The sequence below is a fragment of the Adiantum capillus-veneris genome, chromosome 10 (assembly GCF_014529385.1).
Source record: "Adiantum capillus-veneris isolate H3 chromosome 10, ASM1452938v2, whole genome shotgun sequence".
In the NCBI taxonomy this organism is placed as follows: Eukaryota; Viridiplantae; Streptophyta; class Polypodiopsida; order Polypodiales; family Pteridaceae; genus Adiantum; species Adiantum capillus-veneris.
The window spans coordinates 124,487,824-124,511,430 of record NC_140940.1 but is presented as its reverse complement, the minus strand read 5'-3'; the positions used below and the strand labels follow the sequence as shown (position 1 = coordinate 124,511,430).

At 48.2% G+C, this 23,607-nt stretch overlaps 1 protein-coding gene across 17 annotated transcripts in view; it reads left to right on the top strand.

The window, feature by feature from the left end:
- The window catches only part of LOC147449581 (intraflagellar transport protein 172-like), a 248,756-nt gene that overhangs the window by 127,241 nt on the left and 97,908 nt on the right, over window positions 1–23,607 (top strand). For 12 of the 17 annotated variants that reach the window (XM_086521995.1, XM_086522001.1, XM_086521997.1 and 9 more), the window contains 4 exons: window positions 6,625–6,717; window positions 6,787–6,902; window positions 8,881–9,143; window positions 9,621–9,747. In XM_086521995.1, coding sequence (XP_086378121.1) covers window positions 6,625–6,717; window positions 6,787–6,902; window positions 8,881–9,143; window positions 9,621–9,747 — 599 coding nt within the window. The remainder of the gene's footprint in view (window positions 1–6,624; window positions 6,718–6,786; window positions 6,903–8,880; window positions 9,144–9,620; window positions 9,748–23,607) is intronic. The other 5 variants (XM_086521998.1, XM_086522000.1, XM_086522010.1 and 2 more) reach the window with 3 other exon arrangements.

Below are 23,607 nucleotides of genomic sequence, written 5' to 3'. Positions count from 1 at the left end.
CTCAAATAATCCTCTCCAAAACAAACTTGTCATGCGAGGATGACGATCACCTTTAGTTGATGAAATTGCCCATAGGGCTACAACCACCTCTATCAGAGAGGGCTACAATAATCATAAGGGGAGACTCTCCCAATGAAAAAACAGCATATGTGAAATGAGGGTAAATCAAGAGATGGGAGGATGGAAAAGCCACACAGGTGGACGGTAGTGCCATCTGAGCACACGGTGGACCATGGTGAAGAAAGGCCCAGGGCATCAGAGTCGAAGGAAAGCCTTTCTACGCTCCGGCATGCGGCCGGAGCTGCCTTGGAGTCTCTCAAACTGTCCCCTGAGAGTATGGATCAACTCTAGCCAAAGATCTTGAACTCTCTTTGCTGGTAGTACTGGGCGAGCCTCAAAGATGCTGAAGCAGCGGGCCCACCAGATGAACCAGAGTGTCAGGCCGCAGACGAGCTCCCAACACTCCTCTCTCTCATTGCACCACTCTTATGGAGTAAGCTCTGTAGCAGGCTGGAGTGTAGGTCGACCCCCTGCATCACTATCATCCTGCTGGTGGAGTATAGCTCAAACTGTAGTGTCGGGCCTATGAGAGTGGACCAAGCAACTGCCCTCCAAGTGTACTGCCGTGCTGTGGAAAGAGCTGGCATCAGCCGAAGGACACGAAGCCAAACCTGCTGTGCCATAGGACAGTTCCAAAGACAATGATGATGACGCTTCACAGGATGGTCCCAAGCTGCGCATGCTACCGAGAGACCACTATGTACAAGCCAGCTCCCCACTTCTGTAGCTCTATGTTCAACTAGCCACTGGAAAAAAGTGACTCGCCGCGGCTGTCTGGCGTCCCACAACCTCGCCCAAAAAGCTGACAAGAACATAGCTGTGGGACCCTCCTCCTTCCAATGAGGTGGTGCAGCAAGACGAGCCTCTTTTCGTGCTGCGAGTATGTGACGTCCTAGTCGAACAATGTACTGAAAGAAAGGGACACTGAGGCGGAAGGGTCCTTCCAAAACCACTCTCCAGGATCCCACTCTACTCGTGCCAGTGGACAACTCTCCCAAGCCCACAGCTTCCAGTGACTAGTCTCAAGAGTTGCTCGGTCACGATCTATGACACATATCCTCCCACAGATGCCCACAACTCGTATCCTCTGAAAACAACACTCTGCCACTTGTGGGGCCTGTATCGAAACTCGGTGTAAACGACCCTCACCCAACAGCTCGAAAAACACGAAGGGTACAGTCTATGAGCAAACCCGAACTGCGATAAGGACCTCCAGTCGCGTTAAGGTCCCCATCCATCGGGGTCCTATTGACTCGAGAGGTGTGAGCCACTCAGCTGGTATGCCTCTGTGATGTCTTGACACATGCTCTGTATCCCTCTCATGCCCTGTAGCTGGATGCTATGAAGCTCCTCTGACAAGCCTGAGAATTGTAGCGAGTCACCTAAAGTGCGTGCTAGACCCTCTGCCATGGGACCCCAAGAAACATGAGGCCTACTACCAACCAAGTGGCCTCTCTGAGTGCTAACCATGGGGTTCCAAACAAGGGGCTGTCTTAGGCACTCCTCAGTGCAAGTAGGCTTGCGCTGCTCCAAGCGTCTCTGCAACTGCTCCCAAGAGCGGAGGAGACTCACAACAAAACGGTCCTCTAGTCTCCTGCTCAAGCCAACTCTACGCATCTCTGTGAAAATCCATTTGGTCGAAGGTCTCCAAGGGCCTCCAACCTGAGGCACTCTAGCACTAAGCCACTGAAGCAAAAACTCCTTCCAGGGCTCCTCCCATGGAAGCAATCCTCTGACAACAAACTTCCCAAGAAGGGCTCTGCTCTGCTATGCTGGGTCTATGATCCCCAACCCCCCTTGAGAACAAGGTAGAGTGATGACCTGCCACGCCACTTTGGCCCGGGCTATCCGAGTGTTGCGCCTTGACGAAAGGAAATTCCTGATCAGCCTCTCTACCTGGTTGATCCAGGAACTCGAAAAGATCCAACAAGATGTGATGTACCACATAGTACCCAACAACACCTGGTTGGCCAAACAAGGGGCTGTCTCAGGCACTCCTCAGTGCAAGTAGGCTGGTGCTGCTCCAAGCGTCTCTGCAGCTGCTCCCAAGAGCGGAACAGACTCATAACAAAACGGTCCTCTAGTCTCCTGCTCAGGCCAACTCTACGCATCTCTGTGAAAATCCATTTGGTCGAAGGTCTCCAAGGGCCTCCAACCTGAGGCACTCTAGCACTAAGCCACTCAAGCAAAAACTCCTTCCAGGGCTCCTCCCTTGGAAGCAATCCTCTGACAACAAACTTCCCAAGAAGGGCTTTGCTCCGTTGTGCTGGGTCTATGATCCCCAACCCCCCTTGAGAACAAGGTAGAGTGATGACCTGCCACGCCACTTTGGCCCGGGCTATCCGAGTGTCGCGCCTTGACGAAAGGAAATTCCTGATCAGCCTCTCTACCTGGTTGATCCAGGAACTCGAAAAGATCCAACAAGATGTGATGTACTACATAGTAGCCAACAACACCTGGTTGGCCACTATAACTTTGCTTGCTAGAGAGTCGTGCGGAGCTTCAATGTAACAGCCTTCTCCTGATGGACAGGAGGAGGGGAGCAATCTGTTGCTTAGGAGACAAGTCCAAGCCAACCTGATAGCCCAAGTATCAAACTGCAGTCCTTGGGAGAATCCATCGGAAACCCTCACCTTGCAGCCAATCAGGCGTAGGAGCACTACCAACCGAGAAAGCCACTCTCTTTCTCTAGTTGATTAGTGCGCCTAATGCACAACAAAAATTCTCAAGAGCGTGCTCACATCTGTGAAGGTTGGTCTCCTGGCCCTCCAAGTACAAAGCTGAGTCCTCTACAAACTCAACATCCAGCAGGTTGTCGCCCCGAATAAGGAGCGCTAAGCCACGTAGACCAACCTGCTGTGAGACCAAAAATCTGCTCATCGCGTGAGCATAGAACAAAAAGAGGAAGGGGGCAAGAAGGCAGCCCTGTCTGATTGAACGTGTGAGCATGAAACGATCACCTCTACCACCTGCCAAAAGTACGCGACTGTGTGCGTGTCTGTAAAGAGCTGACACACCTCTGATCAGGCATCTGAGAAGCCTATCCTGCGTAGAGCGCCCTCCAAAAAGTCCCAGTCAACTCTGTCGTAGGCCTTCTCAAAATCGAGAAGAAGTATCACCAGATCCTCACCACGGAGGCGTGCGAGGGCAGATGCCTCCCAAAAAGTAAAGATGTTGTCAAGGATACTACCTCCTTGACAAAACCTGTCTGTGTCCCATGTATAATGCTCTCTAGAAGTGGTTGAATCCTCAAACTCAGAGCCTTGGCAAGAATTTTGTAGGTTGAGTTGAGGATAGTGATGGGTGATGGGCCGCCACTCTCGAATCTCATCCAAGGAGCCACCCTCCTTGGGAATGAGGTAAATCAGGCCCTCACTCATGCTGTCAGGCATCTCTCCTGTGTGTAGGATGTATTGAAAAGGGCTGCAAAGATCTGAGCCAAGCAAGTCCCAGTACTCTAAGAAAAAGGTGGGAGTCAAACCATCCTCATGTGGATAGCTACCACGGGGAAGTGCTCTGAGGGCCGCGTGGAGCTTCTTTAGCTGAAGAGGCAGGTCAAGCCTCTGGCGCATCTCCTTAGTCACAAGACAAGGCATCTGTGCCTAAACCTTCGCTCTCTGCATGCATTTTGACGCTCTGACTGAGGCTCTGTTGACAACATGTCACGGTAAAAGTCAATAGCAACTGCACGCATGTCCTCTGGCTCTGAAGCAACTGACTCGTCAAGCCTCCTCAAGTGGCTGACCCCAGCGTGCGCATGTCGGGGTCCCACTGTCTCAAAGAAAGCCCCTCTTACTTTGTCACCTACTTGGGTCCACTAAGATGCCTCTCGATGGAAAGCAAACTCATGGCGCCTCTCCTTGGTGCTGGCGAGCATGCTGCAACTGCTCCTCCAACGAGGGACTGTCTGGATGCTACTCCTGCATCCTCTGCAAGGAAGCAACACCCCGTTGGAGACGTTGCTGCTCCTCTCTCACTACAGCCAGGCGGGCCGTAGACTCCTGAAGAAATAGCCTACTAACTTGAACAAGTCGAGAGGCCACTATTGTAGCAGGAGAGTCCTGCATGTCTAAGCCCTCTGTCCAAAGAGCCACCACTCGCTCTTTGAGCGTAGAGTCCAGCAAGACCCTCTCAGGGATGCGTAGCATTGTGCTCCCCCTCCTCTGTCTATCTGTCACTGTGAGGATCACTGGTGCATGGTCCTAAAAAGAACTCCTAGCCAGAATGCAAACTCTCCCACCCAAGTCACTGGGGTCGTCACTAGTGTAGAAGCGATCTATCCAAGATAGATTCACTCTTGCCACTCTGCGATCCGAACGAGAGGAGGCCAGGCTGTCCGGGGGCCTGACAAAGCTAGAATGCTGCCACACATCTGAAACCCGCGGTCATACATAACCTCTCTCAAGCTGCTCTATCACTCTAGTTGCAAGGAACGATACATGAACTCTGAAGCAAGCTGCCTCAAAGTCTGGTGAGAGGTCGCCGAGAAACCGTGTAAAGTCGTAGGCAAAGAAATCCCAATGACGACGAATGTCGAAGCTCGTCAGTCCACGAGGAATTGCTGCAAAGGGGGACGTCTGCACCAGAAGGGGGGTTCGCATGCTGCCAAGAGATCTCCTAGCAATCGAGAATGGTCTTGCCCCTTGGGATGGTTGCGGGGAAGGAGCGGGAGGAGATGTGGAAGTAGGGGGGCTTGTGGGAGAAAGAGGAGAGAGGGGGCGGGGAGTGGCAGTGGGAGGAGGGCGAGGTGGAGAGGCGGAGGGAGGAGGCGGGGAGGGGGGGGGGAGGGGGGGGAGGGGCGGAGGGGAACTTGGTGGGAGGAGAGGCCGTTAGAGATGAGGCTGAGGTGGAGGGTGGAGCAGGGACCTTGTCCTGCTGAAGAGGGTCGAATCGGTTCCTTGTAGGAACCCACTACTGCTGAACTGGGAACCACTCTGAGTGCCAGGTTGGCGTGGTGGCCCGTGTCGACGTTAACCACGAACCTACTGCCAGCGCACCTCCGCTTGAGCCCCAGGCTCGGAGGGTGGCTCTACCTGCGTACCCTGTGACTCTGGCTGCTGCTATGGCGAGCCCTTGAAGGTTGGGGTTGAGCCTGCGGTGTAAGTCGGGGTCTTCTCCGTGGACAGGCCTTCGCAAGATGGCCCATTTGACGACAAATAAAACACTGATTCGGGAGGCCCGAATACTCCATGCTGTGACGGAACCAACCTCCACTCACCTGAGGTAGTAAGATGACCTTTGGGAGAGTGTGGGTGTCCCGAAGCAGAACACGTACTGTGGGGATGCCGGCCGCCTTGGCAGCTACAGAGGCTGCCCTGCAAGGTGTCTCTAGGCAAGTCCCAATCGTTGAGCCTATCATGGAAAGGAGCAGAAGGTACTCCCTCCGCAGGTTGGGGAAGCAGACTAAGATGGGCAGGTCGGCCTCCTCGACAAGAACGTCAGTAGCTGGGTCGAAACCGTGGTGCCACCGTCGAAAGTGTGCTCGAACTGCTCAGATGGCCAGGGGCTCATCGCGATGACCTTGGACGCCATCTTGGGAGTCTCAAACTCTATCTGGTAGTAGCGGGCGTGCAACTCAGGCAGCACGCGCGACAGGGCTGGCAGCGCGGGGCTGAGGCGGGGGGGGGGGGGGGGGGGGGGGGTTTGCGCTGAAGGCGATGGCAAGAGTGCGCGTGAGCAGCAGCAGTGAGCCCACGAAAACCCTTTTCGATAATCATGGTTCTAAAAAAAGGGCACAACCTAACTCCTTTTCTCGATACTTGCATGTTATTTGGCATATGATATGATCAAATGTATTGACCATGCTTTATTTCTGTGGTGAATTGAAAAGTCATCCATTTTCAACCTCAAATATAGCCAAGGGTCTGAGCAAGTTTCTCAAAGTAGTGGCTGTCAAGTTTTTTAAATGCAAACAAAAGTTGATTTGTCACAAGTAGCTTTTTTTTTTTTTTGGTTCGGTATGGTATCCAACATATGGATTTTTTTGGGGATCTGAACCATACTTCCATACCTTTATGCATTTGTCGTATGCTTGCTGTATAAAAGCCATGGTCTGTTTTCACCATCCCACTGCCCACCCCCTCCAAAACAAAAACAGAGAGAAAAGAACTGTATAGTCAGCCCCTACATTACATGTCACTACAATTTTCCCATCCGTTGGTTTGGTCTTGTAGGTCATTCGAACCTTTTGCCAACTTTAATCTTAGGCAGTTTGAGCTTCTAGTTGACGCTAGACTGATCTTTCTGTTATCTCGCTCTATATTTCTCCACATGCGATCACTACGGCTGATCTCAGAGCTACCTTGATGGTAGTAGGGTACTCATGGGATCAATGGCCTTCATACAAATTTTATGGAGCGCCCTTGTCACCTCAGTACGCTTGGCTGGCTCCTGATTCCCCTCAATGCTAGACAGTGAAGGTGATAGTTCATGCTGCTATACATACGTCATATTTATTTAACTTCTGGATAGACAGGCCAAGTCCCTATTAGACTCTTTCTTGAAAAGTAATACCTTTCAACATAATGAGATTTCAACATTTTGAATTTGACATTTATGGAACAGGTAATTTTGACCCAACTGTCACCCTACACAAGGATGTTGCTACAGTCTCAGTATGGATGGCATATATTAAGAATCAATATCTATATGGAACAGGTATTTTAGATCTCTTCATTCAGTTTCATAATTTGAAGTTTGTTGTTTTGAATGGAGTTTTCCATTTAGATTCTCCTGCAAATATGCCCAGAATGACAAACAACTTGTTGCCATCCCAGTTTCTAATTGCTTACACTGAAGAGACATTGCTGCTTGGTAATCTGGAAAACTGCAAACTATCAGAGGTATGCATTCTTATAATGCATGGCAGTTTTAGTCTTCTCAGTTTTCATTGTGTTATCTGATCTGGATGAAAGGTCTGAAATCCGAACTTGGAAAATGTCTCTCTTCAAGGGAGTGATTTAAAGGATTATGGTCCTCAGCAATGCTTAGCTATCTAAGCCGTTTTACCCAATGCTAACACGGTTAGACCTCTTACAAGCATGTGATGATGAAGTACTGTAGTGTGTAACCCAGGGCACTCAGGCTTGGTTTCACAAATCCCATCTCGCACAAGTGTGTTCTCAAGAGGACCCTGAGCAAACAAATTCTATTCAAGACTATTGGCCATTTCATTATGGGAATCACCAATGTATGCAACATTTTAAGTCACCCATACTAGATCCCGGTTTTCCAAATTTTAATCATTCTCTACAAACATGCTTTATTATGGAGTTCGACACATTCCACCAGAGGACCCATTCATAGCAGATGACAGATTTCTTCTAAACAAAACTTGAGGATACTCAGTTTTTGGTTCATGGGGCTGTCCTGGATAGAGTTACAAAGGTAAGTAGATTTTGGGGTCCTCGTCCCTCACCACGTGACCAATATATTTATCATCGCTGCATCTAGGCCATTATTGAACTGCATAGAGCAGCTCCAACAAGCTTCTTTACAGAGCAAGAGATTGATGCCATGTAGTGGCTCACAGGAAAGTTTATGTGAATATACTTATAGTGGAAGCCGACTTAGGAGATCAAGTTTTGAGAGATGTGCTACCATGTGACTCTACCAATTCACTAATTTGTTTACAGTTTGGAGTATTTGGTACCTTATTTGTTCGTATTTTTTGTATAGGATCAAATGACGATGATGTAATTCTGGTCTTATAGGCCTTCTAGGCCTTTGGAAATGTTAATTGTCTCTCCCCTTCAAAGCTCTTGTTGCAAATGCTAATTGTCTCTCCCCTTCAAACTCTTGTTGCAAATTATACAATTGTGCTGTACTGATTATTCAAGTGTTGTAAATTGTAGGAGCATATAGTGTTGACTTATCTGATCACTAGTCCAAAGTTGTTATATCCCGAATCTCCTTGACATGTTTGAAAACCACTTTTACTCTACTAGTTCCCATAAATCGGTCCACTATATTGCTTGCTATATGCAATACAAAAGATTGAGCCAATTGATTCATGTCTTTTGTCAATGGAAAGGGCATCCAAAGCTTTCACTTTATGAGGATGAACTCGTACGTCCCAAAGACGGCTCAAAAAAGTTACACATCAATTGATTCAATTAACCTCAATCGAGCTTGTTATGATTTAGTTTGTATACACACAAGAAACACCAATAGGTTCCTCACAACAACCATTTATAATGCCAAGGTGTTCTAAAGGCAACAAAAGAAACCAAACAGAACCAAAAAAAAACTGCAATTACTCCTAAGAATCCTCACATATAGTGAGCCTTTTAGAACAGATGCGCTCCATATGGCTAAGAAAGCTTATCAATTTTTATTAGGTTTTTTTTTTCATGAAGCTATAGGTGGGCATTTGCAAATTTAGCTTTTCGTTAGGAGTTTTGATGAGTTGGGAATCTTTATAATTGGATGTGATTAGAGGATACACAAAAGATAAGAATTCCTAGCAATCCTATTATAAACTGAGATTTACTTTATTTGTTGTTGCATCCTTAAGAGCCATGCTGGGGAAAATTTTGCGTTTGGAAAATTGACTGGATGTATGGCTATTTTGTTTAAGGGTATTATGTTCTTAAAGTGGGCTAAGTCTGAATTTATTCAAGATAATTCTACCGTGGGCAAGCTATCCACTTTATATGTCAATAAATCTTCTTGGACTTACTGTTCAAAACCCTGCACCAAGAAGTCGAGGAATGTGTCCCTTCAAATATGCTTTGTATTTTGTGATTCTTTTCTGGTATGGTGGTCTTAAAGGAGTGCTTGATAACATTATAATTTGTTCATATTGTATGGTGCTTCCAGATTGTTTGGCATGGGAGTGGCCATGAAAAGTTCTTACTAGACGATCCAAAAGTATGCCTTGTTCATGACAGTGGAGAACTTTTTCTTGTTGAGTATGGATGCAATGAGATTATTACCACTGTTCAGACAGATCATGCTCAAGAAGCTCTGATAAGCATCAGACTTGACCACAAATTCTCGTCAATACAGCCGACAAAACATGGAAGCAACAGACTTGCTTATTTGCTCGGTATGCAAACCGTCCAGGTCAAAGATATTTTAAGGCAAGTTCCAAAAGTTTGTTTTACAATCAAAACATATTTTACAAGAATTAATCACTTTCTTAAAAGAATGCTTAAACCTATATGCATATATGTTAGAGCAAAGACATGTAGAGACAGAACAGGACCACCATGTGCAAAAAGTCTGACTCTTACAGGCAGAAACACATACATGGCATGCCCAGTATTGCGCATGTAGGCATTTAGATTATCAAGGCCTGAATGAATCAAAGTGTATACACTTAAGCACTTTAGAGATAATGATAATAAGGAGGAGTAGGCAACAAATAGGAATGCAGAACAATAAATGCATATTACGGGCAAGACGAACCACCTGTAGCCACCAATGAATGCATATTATGCATATGAGTACCTTTGCAAATGTCTATTTACATGCATCAAGGCAATTTTCATGCTGTCCCTGCTATGATCTTCTGAATTAGTCAATCCAAAACTGAAATCGAGTCATGCCCATGGCAGTGGTGACATTGTGGACACAGTCAATCATACCTGTGATATTGTCTGGCTGCAGCTCAACCCTCGTGCTACTCATCTTCTGTTTTGTGATAAAACAAGGCGGCTCTTTTTGTTCGACCTTGGTGAACAAGTAAGGACTCTTTCTAATCGCACCAATCCTGTCTTTACTGCCTGTGAGTGCAGTAACATGTAAGTACTTTTGTTTGTGTGTGGTCCTTTCCAATCATACAAAGTTTATGTTTCTTATTCTGTTGGCCTATTAATGTCAAAATCTCATTGTCAGTCATAGGCTTAACTGCCAGTTGTACTGATTTTGGTTCATTTTGTGTCACATTATCTTTACTCTCACTCAGTGGTACTGGATAGCTATAAAGAGACCTGATATTTTTTCTACTGGATGGAAGGAAGAGAAATAAACTGCAAAGATGAAAATTCAAACGTATATAAGGCTACTGTTTGATTGGCATCATTAGGGATGAGATTGACACCAAGCACATTGCTGGCTCCTGTTTGATTGGCATCATTAGGGATGACATTGACACCAAACACATTGCCGGCTCGGAGACTCCACTAGAGACAGATCCAGGAGGTACATACTTGGCATCGCGAGGCCATTCAGGAGAGACGATCCCAGATGATGGCAGCTCCAACGGCACTCATACAAGCCACCCTTGCCCCGGATCCACCCATGTACCATATTTGACACCCCCAGATCACTACAGGATGGAGCTAGCTAAATAGATTGTTACGTTCTCTCATGATTGTACTACCCTGTGCATATAGTCATACATCTATGCCCATAGTGATAGAGCTCCATCCCCCCATGAATCATAGCCCCCATGGATCCCCCTTCCACCAACCCCTTCCTTACCCTTCTACGAGTCCAGGTAGAGATTGTCTTCCACTATCCTGTGGTTATTTTGTGTCTTTTGTCCTTTATCGATAGATGGAGGACATACACCCTACTTTTGATTTGTCTCATAGGCCGATTTTGGCCTCTCATAGATGCGAAAAATCTTTCTTTCTTTCTTTCTTAACCCCTTCCATTCTCGTAGTTGTAAAGGAATATCTTGAAAAGGACCTAGAAACGATACATAATTGTGAGCTTGTGATCGAGCTTTGTTATACACATTCTGTGTCCATCTAACAATAGCATAACCCATTGGAGAGAGGAAGTCGAAGGGGCTATGTGCGATGACTTAGTAGTCTGTTCTAGAGTTTTGAGCGTTATTCTAAAGACCCATCCACCAGGAAGAATCTTGATTGCATCCTCTTTTGCAATCATTTGCTAAAGCGTCTGTTACCTGAGTGTTCAAACTAAGGAACAAGACTAAGGGAAATTAGCGGTAGCATAGGTGTCAAACAAAAACCTGATGCCTATCGTGACACCCTTGTTGTTGTTAAGAGCTCTGACAATCTGCTCCAACACTGTGAACATCGTCCGTTTTTGTATTTATACTCAGGGAGCTGAGATATTGGTATGCAACTCCAGATTAGCCATGCTGAGGCATCCGCACAAAGAATCTTCCAAGCCGCTTTGAAATACTGGCAGCAACGCATGATTGTGAACACGCATGCTCTTGCTTTGAAAGGATTTGCTTGTGTATGTGTCCATATGAAACTTTTGGGTTCTATTTTAGCTTGTTTTAGTGGAATAATCTTGATAGATCCTTTTTCTTAGAAAGAATACTCAGTCTCCTATCTACTCTCCTAAAAAGTATAGTTTCACTCCTTGTGAGTGTCTTGCCAGCTAAAGCAATCAATTCTCCAAGTCATCTATTTATGTGGTAGCTGCAGCATCTTCAATACACAAGCACAAATCACACTTGATCGATTGTTTTGTTAACCTTGTGGTCTCATGCGACCTCTTTATGGCAATGTCAAAATTGCTTATTATAACTTCTTCGGAGTACATGACCTCTCAAACAACTTCTAAACACAAAGAAAATCTTTCAATTAAGAAACATTCCAAGAATGCTGTCCCAAAAAATTAGTGCTAAATAGATGAGATGTCAAAACGTATCGGAGGAAGAAAAGCATTTCCAAATGCCAATTTCCTATACAAGGCTAGGATTCTATGTTTACAAAAGCTTCAATGAATTCTTTGCCTTTTAGACGCTCTCAAAAGGGAGAAATGAAAATGAAATGAAATGGTTTCTTAACGTCTACAAAAGGCCAAAATGATTTATGAGACCAACAATTTACAAATTGGTGAATCTAATACAAAGTCTGTGTGTTGAAAGAAAGACTAACATCCTAAACAAAATATTGTAGTGAAAATGAAAGTGGGGGAAAGACTAGAGACTCTCTAGTCAATACAGGGTACAAAATAATGAGGGTTGCAAGAATTTAACCTACTAAGAAGGGGATAATCCTCCAGCTCAGAGTAAATCCAGCATCGGTCGGTGTCGGATCTCCTCGATTTCCTTCATGGTCAAAAACCTGACTGGGCATAGTGTGTGGCACGCCAAAATAATCTGAATTCTCTTTTGTAATCTCCGTCTATGCTGGGATGCGCTCCTCTGTAATCGTGGACGCGTGGATCTCCCTAGGTCCATTGCACGGTCAATCGGTGTGCCTCTACTGGAGGTGGGATCCGAACTCTGCTGCAGAACCTATTTGCCTTGAAATAGTGTGTAACCTGTCGTTGAGTCTATCTCTCTGGTCGCCTCAACAAGCACTCTCTATGTCTCCTCAACTCAACCAAGAATGTTTTTCATAGGCCAAATCAGTCTCTTCAGAGCTGTGATTGTACCGCCAAATCGTGTGGTCATTCAAATCTGTAGCAGGGAAAGTGTCACGTGCTCTCTATAGTGGGTGCTCCTTAGTGCAGTATACAGGAAACCTCACTCCAACAGAAAGAAAACATCACACTGAATAGGAACAACAACTCAAAGCACAAAAGACTCAGAACTCAATGGAACTCGACAAACTCATAGAACCATACAGACTTTAGCTGACAACGCACTCAACTCTGTAGCGACTATCTCAAAGAACTGATATAGACTCTGGCATGGCGGCACACTCAACTCCAACCCAGGACTCACAGGTACAATGGGTTGTCGAGGCTCAGATGTGCAGGGATGGTGAAGACGTGCTGTGTATAGACTCTCTACTCCTAACGACGACGCTGGACCATAGAGCTAGAAGATAATACACCAACGGCTCATAAATGTCAGCCACCTAAGCCAATCTCCAAACCGAGTGGTGGTGGTGACCTAGCCACGATGTCCACTAGACCACTGTCTGTATCCTGCCACGTGTCACTGCCCAGCCCAGAGAGTCCGTCCAATGTGAACCAGACCAAACCAACTGTACTAACTGTGTGTTTTGTGAAAGTGACACTGTAGCCTGCTACAGGTTGCCCGCCACAAGACCGCTCACCGTCTCGGTGAGAGGAAATATTGAAAAAACTGTGACAGAAAACCACTAAGTACTGCATCTGTACATCTTTCTTGAAGCAGGTTCTAGGCCCAAAAGTGGAGTTAAAAACACTGCACTGCTTACAAACGCCTTAAGCCTTTGAATAGGCGGGAACTCAGTATGATTGCATAGTCCAAGAATCCCAATTTGCAAAACAGAATAAAGCTCCACAGCAAAGAGATATGCTCGGTTTGGGTAGGGCGGGGGGTTGGGCTGGATAGGGGCGAGATGGGGAGATTGGGTGGGTAGGGGCGAGTCGGGATTAGATAGGGGCGAGGAGGCTAGATAGGGGTGAGAGGGGGACATTGGTTGGGTAGGGGCGAGAGCAAAGGGAGGGGGTGGGTAGGGGCGAGTTGGGAGAGAGGGGGTAGGGACGAGTTGGGGGTGGGGGAGGGGCGAGTTGGGAGAGGTGGGCCGAGAGGGTGTGAGGGGGTGCGTAGGGGCGAGTTGGGAGAGAGGGATGTAGGGACGAGTTGGGGGTGGGGGAGGGGCGAGTTGGGAGAGAGGGGCGACGAGTTGGGAGGGGTGGGGCGAGAGGGGGTGACGAGTTGGGGAGGGGGCGGGGGACGAGTTGGAGGGGGTAAGGGAACGAGTTGAGGAGGGGGTTGGGGCGAGTTCGGAGGACCGATTTGGAAGAGGGGAAGTGGCGAGTTAGGGAGGGGTTAGGGGGACGAATTGGGGAGGGGATTTGGACTAGTTTGGGAGGGTTAGGGGGACGAATTTGGGAGGGGAAGGACGAATTGGGTAGAGGGGGGACGAGTTGGGGGGGGGGGGGAACGAATTTGGGAGGGGGAGGGGGAGGGACTCGTTTGGGAGGGGAAGGGAACGAATTTGAGAGGGGAAGGGGCGAGTTGGGGAGGGGAAGGGGGATGAATTTGAGAGGGGAAGGGGCGAGTTTGGGAGGGTTGGGCGACTTGGGGAGGGGAAGGGTAGGGTAGGGTTGAGGGGATAGGGATAGATAGGGGCAAGGAGGGAGCAGACAACTATAATGAGTAGGGAAATTATCATGCAAGACAGGCTCTATGAAGGGCGTTCGCCAGACACAGATGATAGCTTTGTTCTGGTTGGAGAAGCAGACACCAATGGGGCTAATGTTTAAGGGGGGGTGAACTCCTGTAGAGGAGATTCCTTCCCGTTTCTATGATTCTTCATAGGCTCATCAAATTCAAAGACTTTCACCAAGGGCGTATCAGGAGTAGCTTCTATGACCTTCAATCTTTGAGCTGTCTCAGGTGGCTCATTAGGATTAGTTACTGTGGAAACATTGGAAGAGAGTGTACCTCTAGGCAAGGAGTGAATAGAGACTCCATAACAGGGCATAGATTTGGTAGCTTCCAACCACTCCAGCAGATCTTCGCCCGACCCTTCAGGTGTAGTAGGTTGTTCTTGTTCAGGGTTCGTTTCCATTGACAAAGAAACTTGCTACACCACGGGATCCATACCTCCTTCTAAGAGAATGGGTTGCATCGGGGAGCCAGAAGTCTGTATCCACATTGCATCGTTTCCCCAATCGTTGAGTGCCTTAGTATGCCGCAACCATGGTCTACCAATAAGCAAAGAAAATCCTCCCTCCACCTGAGGAAGACTGACCACCACAAAATCCAAGCTAAATGTGAAGTCTTGTACCATCAGAGGCACCTTCTCTACTATGCCCACAGGGTAGATTGTCCTCTGGTCCGCCAATGTAACACTGAATGAAGCAGGGCGGGTAGGTTGCAGACCTAAGGCCAACATAGTAAATTCTGGCATCAAATTGATCCCAGATCCACCATCCACTATGACGCATGTGAATTGATGCCCAAGAATAGACACAGTGAGACAAGGACTTTTGTAGTCGGTGAGGGGCGCAGTTGGATAAGGAATCATGTAGGACTCCAAGGGCTGCACAGGTAGGTGCCTGCCGCTAGGCCCTGCACCAGGATACAGAGACTGGATGATGGAAAGGGTGTCACTTCTAAAATTTGCATCAAGTCGAAGCATGTCGTACAGTGTCACTTGCTGAAAGGTGTTTTTCAAGATAGACTCTGCTGTAGACTTCTCTCTTTTGATTATATCTTTCTTTGGTATCTTAAGCTTCTGCAAGTCCTCTACTGCTTCCATGAAAGCACCATCAATATCTGATAGAAGAGAGGTAGGTTGGCTCTTGGCACTATGTCACGGGGACGTGGCATTTATTAACCATGTCACAGAGATGTGGCAACTGCTAACTTTGGTTGTTGGTTTCTTTCCAATGGGGTTTATTTTATTTGTTTTGAGACCCTCTTTTTGAAGTAGCAAATGGTCGGACATTGTATGGCCAATGTGAACGGTAGATTCACTCGCAGACGGGAAGTGGTCGGCACTGGAATTTGTATGGTAAGAGGATGTCTAGGCTCAGAGCAAGATCATATAGTTCCCCCCGTCGCACTTAGCAAGTTGGTGGATACTAGGAAGTGAACTCAATTAAGGCGTAAAGTCAAGGTGGGACTACCAACAAAAAGTATCCGACAGTTGGGCCACATTGCACTTTTGGATGCGGCTCCAATGAGGATAGATGGTCAGAAGACCAGTGGGAACCCAACGGAAGCATTTCCTAAAATTTAGGGAACTGGTATTTTGGGCCGTGAAATGTGTTCGCGTCATTACCTCCGGTATGACTAGGGGAACATTTTATAACTCTGCCGCGAAGTCAATTGGGCAACCGGTCAGGATATTTTTAAGCGGCAAACCCGAAACGGGAAAATGCTTGAAAATGCGCCAAGTGTCACATTTTCGTGAACTTTCCTCTTGCAGAAAAATGGGCGCTGATTTTTAAGCTGGGAGAGGCCTCATTTCAGCATTTGTCACAAGTTAAGAGCTATGGAGTGCTTCCTTTCCCTCTCATGTACAGTGTGGTGCTAGGAGTGATGCCCTGCACACTACACACTGCTCTCTCTATCCCCTACGTGCAGTTATGTGATGCCCCACAAGAGGGCTACTCATTTGACTGATGTACAGTTGTGTGGGTTCATGCTTTTGTGCTGAGGCAAGAGCCTCCTTGAGCAGGAACAGGGGAGCTAACTGCTGCTCCAAAGCAGGCACTGGTGAGGGTCATAACCTCACCATACAGGTGCAAAATCAGCGCTGTGTATGCGCTGTAAATTCACTGTTTTTTAGCCATACGGACGCCAGGACCATTGGGAATCGTGCCCCACTGGCAGAGGACAGTTAGGGGACTGTTTGGGGCTGAAAACAGGGCAAAAACCAGTAAATACAGCGTGCTGAATTTACTGTTTTTTGACAGGAATCAGAGGGTATACGCCAGTAGAAGCGAGTTCCAGCAGGGGAATTGGTTTCGCGCAAGTTTTGGGGCTGTTATGTTGCCGAAATTTGGCCAAAACAGGCGGTATCTAGTGGGATACAGTCAAAGGATTCCCAGGACTCTTCTTTGTACTTTACCCTCCTAAAGAATAAAGAAATACCGAAAGGGGCGCCAATTTTGGGGCCTACAGGTTGTCGGCGTCTGCTCGGAGCATTCTAGCTTCCGAGCCGCGTGTGTGATTAAGTGTTAATTCTCGTTGCAGGTTCTCTTTGCAAAGTGCTCTGTGTGTGTGTCTAAAGTAAAGAATTTCGGGTGAAAGCCAACGCCTACCGCCCTACGGGCCGGCTTCATGGTTCCGTTGCCGGGACATGAATCACTTTTTCCTCAAAGAGTGAGCCTGGATTGTTCAGGATAAAGACACACAGTGCAGGAACACGGGGATTACATTATGGCCGACAAGGGGAAGGGAATTATGGAAGAGGTTTCCTCTTCGAAGGATAGACAGGAGATTCCTATAGTTTTTGAGATTGGCAAGAGCTCACGGCCACGTCAGTCTGTACCTCCTGTCAACATGAATGTCCGTCCAGTGGTACAGGGCTTTATGACAGGGCAACTTGAGGATGATGCGTTCAAGACTCAGTTAGTTGCCGCGGTGAATGTCTTTTCGCAAATGGTGCAGAATCCGAGGTTTATGGAATTCTTGCAAGCGCCACCAGTGCAACAGCAAAATAGGCAACCTATGTCGCATACGGAGCTTGTTGATGCTCAAGCCCAGGTACTTCATGTGACGCAGGAGGAAAGGGAACACTCGCATGTTGCGGAGTCGGGGGCTCCAAAGCAGGTTCCTCCCGTGCTTGAACAGGTGGCTAGAACGCTTATTCCACAGGTTATGCCAGTTCAGCCCGCCACCTTTCAGAGCCAGCATGCTGTCTTGAATGGGCAGGGAGCTGGATACCAGGCTATGCACTCAGTTTTTCCACCATCCACGGTACATCCTGGGTATTTCGGGGGTGGATTAGTGTTCCAAAGTATGGCTGGTTATGCGTCTGGAAGTCAACCGTACATGCCAGGAACAGTGTTCGGGGGTATGCAAGGCATCATGCCAAACCCCATGTATGGTAGTATCGGCATGCAGCAAGGTTTCCATTGCAACCAGGGTCAGTTTGGGGTGCCACAGGGTCATTTTGGCATGGCTGGTTTTTCTGGACAGCAGCCAGATATCGCACCTCTGACGCAAAATGTGAATGGCCAACACGTGCCGATCATGCCTAGTACAGTGCCCATGTTGCAGACCATCCCGTATGACAACTTGGGGGCACTAGAGAAGCCGAAGGCTTACAAAGAAGGTGGTGCAACGATAAAGTTCAGTACCTTCAATGGTTTCGAGGATAAGACAAAGGCACTCACTTTCCTCCAGCAGTTTGATACAGCTTATGCGGGAGGGAATTTTACAGAGGCCTCGAAGGTCAGGAAAGCTGCCACTTTGTTAAAGTACAATGCGCTTACATGGTGGACGACATTGTTAATGCAAGGACAGGCACCCGCCACTTGGGTTTACTTCAAGAAAATGTTTGCATCTGCTTGGCTATCAAATTAATTTGAAGCCGATGTCCTGACAGATTGGCACCAGCTTACGGTAGCTTCGTGCAAGAGCTTGTTGGAGTACAATAGGAGGTTTTGTGCCATTGACAGAGCATATAGAGAAGTACTGTTGTGGGTTGCCTAAAGGGCTTCGCGATTACTGTACAAAGAATTTCGGGTGAAAGCCAACGCCTACCGCCCTACGGGCCGGTTTCATGGTTCCTTCCATTTTGCATACAAAGGACAAGATCTTTGAGGCAGATCGATATGTTGAGAACATGGATGAGATGTATAAGAAAATTAAAGTTGCCTTGGAGAAGACTCAGGCAAAGCAGAAAAAGGTTGCTGATCGTCACCGTCGTGAATTGTTGTTATCACCTGGTGATTGGGTTCTGCTAAGGTTCGAAAAGGCAAGGTTAAAGAAGATGAAGGGCAAGGAACGGCTGTTTCCTAAGCTGAGCATGCGTTACTATGGGCCTTTTCAAGTGCTTGACAAGATCAGCGATGTGGCTTACAGGCTGAAACTGCCTGATGCGTGGAAGATTCATAATGCGTTTCACGTGAGTCTTCTAAGACCCTTCGTGGGTGATGTGCCAGAAGATATGCCAGTTGAGGATCAGCCAGAAGTTGAGGAACTTGATGAGATCCTGGTACCTGAGGAAGTTTTGGCACATAAGGACAGAAATGTTAAAGGACAAGTTGCAAGACGCTATTTGGTGAAGTTCAAGAACTATCCGCCAATGGATGCAAAGTGGATGGAAGAGCATGAACTGTCAGAGTCACCAAATGTATTGCAGCTTTACCTCGAAGCCTTTGGGTTACAGCCTACTTATGCCCCAACCCAACGTGTGCAAAGGAGGGGTAATGATAGAGCTAGTACATCAAATGTACATATGAGTTCAGTGCCATAGATGGAAATGGCAAAAGTATGAAGGCCTCATTAAGTCATTTGTATCTATGTATGTTACGACCTTTCTTGCGGATACATGCGATGATAAAAGAGTGTTGATAGCACAAGATCATCAATGGCGTGTATTTATGGTATGCAATCAAGGACATTTGCGATTTCAAGAGGGGGGTATGTCACGAGGACGTGGCAGTTATTAACCATGTCACAGAGATGTGGCAACTGCTAACTTTGGTTGTTGGTTTCTTTCCAATGGGGTTTATTTTATTTGTTTTGAGACCCTCTTTTTGAAGTAGCAAACGGTCGGACATTGTATGGCCAATGCGAACGGTAGATTCACTCGCAGACGGGAAGTGGTCGGCACTGGAATTCGTATGGTAAGAGGATGTCTAGGCTCAGAGCAAGATCATATAGTTCCCCCCGTCGCACTTAGCAAGTTGGTGGATACTAGGAAGTGAACTCGATTAAGGCGTAAAGTCAAGGTGGGACTACCAACAAAAAGTATCCGACAGTTGGGCCACATTGCACGTTTGGATGCGGCTCCAATGAGGATAGATGGTCAGAAGACCAGTGGGAACTTTGACTAAGGGAGTTTGACTCATTTGTGTGACTGGAGATGAAAAATTTGGACCGCCAAGGAGGCTGAGGCCAAGAGAAGCTCTCTGTGCCCGTGTGAGCACACCAGCGGGCTCTTCCATCTGCTTCAGCCCATCGCGATAGGCAACTACAATAGTGGAAGGCGGGGCCTGTGGAATGGTGCTTATTGTAGGTTAACCTTTGGAAATGTAAACTCCTCTTGGTTTTGGCTTGTGCTTGCAGATGTGGATGCACGTTGTTTTGGGTAGTCATTACTATCGTTATCCTTAGCTTCAGGGCAGTGTCGGCAAGGAGGGGACCCTTCTGGCAACGGACATTTCCTCTGATAATGTCCATAATCCCCGCACCTGTAGCACAAAATTGGCCTATTGGAGGGGTGAGGTGGTCTCGGCCCTTGTTGCATGGGGCCGGATGCTGAAGTGTAGAAGCTTTGGGGAACTGAAGGAGTACTAGCATGATAAAAGCTGGGGGATGCAAAGTTATTGTGCAGAGCTTGCATAGGAGGTGTTGTCAGCAGAGGTGGCATTGAGTTTTGATGGCCATAGCGTGAAAGCATGCTGGATGCAGGTGCTATCCCGTGTTGGAGAGAAAGACCTAGACTTTATTGTATTTGCCGCAATCCCTTGATATAGTAGCAATCCTTGTCTTCATGCCCCGACTTTTCGCAGAAGTGGCAATAAGCCCGAAGGGGACATTCCTGGGGAGGATGTCCTGGAGAGCGACACGAGTTGCACCATACCATAGCCTTAGTCTCCTGTTGCGACCGAAGCTCTTCTAGCTCTCTCGTGAGTTCATCCAAAGCCTCAAGATGTGGTGGTTTCTCCTGTCGAAGAGCGCGTTGTAGTTTTAGGGCTTCAAGTTCTCTACGTAAAGAATTCAATGGATCAGCAGGACTTTTCGAAAACACAGAGGGGGTCTCTATGTGAGGGGAGTTGTTGAACAGCTTCCTAGCCCCCTCTATCCTAGTAGCAGTTGCAATGAACTCCTCCAGAGTGGCGTCCGAGTGGAGACTCTCTCGTAGTTTTTGCTGAGTAGTTTTGTGAAGCGCCTTCTCCACCCACTTCTTAACCATAAATTCACCGGGTTGCTAGGGAAGCTTGGCAACCAGAGACATGGTTTTAATCATAAGTTTTGCAAAAGTCTCCTTTGGCTGGAGCACCATGTTGGCCAACTCATCGAAAACCTTCTCTTGGTAGTCACCTGGCCTGAATGCTGCACCTAAATGTTGTCTTTTTTTTTTCCGAGAAAAAGATCCTTCTATTAGTTAATGAAAACTGCCCATAGGGCTACATCCACCTCTGCAAGAGAGGGCTACAACAAGCATGATGGGGAGACTCTCCCAATGAAAAAGCAGCATATATACAATGAGGCTAAATCAAGAGATGGAAGGAGGGAAGAGCCACACAGGTGGACAGTAGTGCCATCTGAGCACCCCCTGGACTATGGTGTAGAAAGGCCTAGGGCGCCAGAGTCGAAGGAAAGCCTCGCGGCACTCCCGCATGCGGTCGCAGCTGCCCTGTAGTCCCTCAAGCTGTCCTGTGAGAGTATGGATCAGCTCTAGCCAAAAGTCACAAACAGTCTCTGCTGGTGGCACAGGGCGAGCCTCAAAGATGCGGAAATAGCGGGCCTGCCAGATGAACTAGAGAGCTAAGCCACTGATGAGCTCCCAACACTCCTCTCTCTCACTGCACCCCCCTGCATCACTATCATCCTGCTGGTGGAAGATAGCTCAAACTGAAGTGTCTGGCCCGTGAGGGTGAACCAAGCCGCTGCCCCCCAAGTGTACTGTCGATCCGTGGAGAGGGCAAGCATCAGCCGAAGAACTCGTAGCCACACCTGCTGGGTCCAGGGACAGTCCCAAAGACAGTGAAGCTCACTCTCCACCAACTGGTCACAGGCTGCACATGCGGCCGAGAGACCACTATGTACAAGCCAGCTCCCTACTGCTTTGGCTCTGTTTGCAACCAGCCACTGGAACAAAGCGACGCGCCTCGGCTGTCTGGAGTCCCACAGCCTCTGCCAAAAGGCTGCCAAGAACTCGACTGTGAGGCCCTCCTCCTGCCAATGACGTGTTGCAGCGGGGCGGGCCTCTCTCTTTGCTGCAAGTATATGACGTCCAAGCCGAACAATGTACTGAAAGAAGGGGACTCCTGGGCGGTCTGCAGAAGAGAAGGGGTCCCTCCATAGCCACTCACCAGGATCCCATTGTAGTCGTGCCAGTGGACAACACTCCCAAGCCCATAGCCTCCAGTGTCTAGTCTCAAGAGCTGCTGGGTCAGGGTCTATGACGCAAGTCCTCCCACAGATGCCCACAACTCGGATCCTCTGGAAACAGCACTTTGCTACCTGCGGGGCCTCTACTACAACTCGTTGTAATCGTCCCCCACCTTGAAGCTCGAAGAACAGGGTTGGGATAGTCTCTGAGCAGGCCTTGACTGAAATGAGAACCTCCAGTCGTGTGAAGGCTCCCATCCACTGGGGTGCTACTGGCTCGAGAGGCGTGAGCCACTCAGCTGGAACTGACTCTGAGATGTCCTGACACATGCTCTGCACCCCTCTCATGCCCTCTAGCTGGGCACCCTGCACCTCCTCTGACAAACCTGCAAACTCTAACCAGTCACCTAGAGAGCGCGTTGGACCTGCTGCCATGGGACCCCAAGAAACATGAGGCCGACTCCCAACCAAGTGGCTTCTTTGAGTGCTAACCATGAGGTTCCAGACGAGGGGCTGCCGTAGGCGCTCCTCCGTGCACGTCGGCTGTCTCTGCTCTAGGCCACACCGTAAGAGCTCCGAAGATCGAAGTAAACTCACAGCGAATCGGTCCTCCAGTTTCCTGCTCAAACCAACTCAGCGCAACTCTGTAAAGATCCATCTGGTCGAAGGTTGCCAAGGGCCTCCTGACTGAGGCACCCTAGCACGAAGCCTCTGCAGCAAGAACTCCTTCGAGGGGTCCTCGCCTGGAAGAAGTCCTCTGACGACGAACTTCCCAAGAAGGGCTCTGCTCTGCTGTGCTGGATCAATGATTCCAAGCCCTCCCTGAGAACAAGGAAGTGTGATGACCGACCAAGCCACCTTGGCTCGGGCAATCTGACTGTCGCGACCAGACCAAAGGAAGTTCCTGATCAGCCTCTCTACCTGGCTGATACAAGAACTCGAGAAGATCCAGTAAGAAGTGATGTATCACATAGTCGCCAACAACACCTGGTTGGCAACTACTACTCTACCAGACAGCGAAAGTCGTGCTGAGCTCCAATGTAACAGCTTTCTCCTGATCGACAGGAGAAGAGGAGCAATCTGCTGCTCAGGGGACAAATCCAAACCAACCTGACAACCCAGGTACCGAACTGCAGTCCCTGGAGGAATCCACCTGAAACCCTCTCCTGGCATCCAATCTGGCACAGGAGCACTACCAAAACTGAGAAAGCCACTGTCTTTCTCCTGTTTATCAGTGCGTCCGATGCACAGCAGAAGGTCTCCAAAGCCTGCTCACATCTGTGTAAATTGGCCTCCTGGCCCTCTAAGTACAAGGCTGAGTCGTCGGCAAACTCAGCGTCCAAAAGCTCATCTCCCCGTATAGGGAGTGCTAAGCCCCTCAGACCAACCTGCTGTGACACGAAAAATTTGCTCATTACCTCCGCATAGAAGAGAAAGAGAAAGGGGGCAAGAGGACAACCTTGCCTGACCGATCGTGTGAGCATGAAGCGCTCATCTCTACCTCCTGCGAAAAGCACCTGAATGTGAGTGTGTCTGTACAAAGATGACACCCCTGTGATCCAAGCATCTGAGAAGCCCATCCTACGTAGAGTGCCCTCTAGAAAGTCCCAGTCAACTCTGTCGCATGCCTTCTCATAATCGAGAAGAAGAATCACAAGCTCGTCCCCACGGAGCCGTGCAACGGCATAAGCCTCCCAGAAAGTGACGATGTTGTCAAGGATACTGCGTTGCTTGACAAAACCTGTCTGAGTCCCATTTATAAGGCTCTCCAAATGTGGCTGAATCCTCAAACTCAGAGCCTTGGCAAGAATTTTGTAGACTGAGTTGAGGATGGTGATGGGGCGCCACTGTCGAATCTCATCCAAGGAGCCATCCTCCTTTGGAATGAGGTAAATCAGGCCCTCACTCATGCTATCCGGCATCACTCCTGTGTGTAGAATGTACTGAAAGGCACTACAAAGATCTGGGCCAAGCAGGTCCCAGTACTC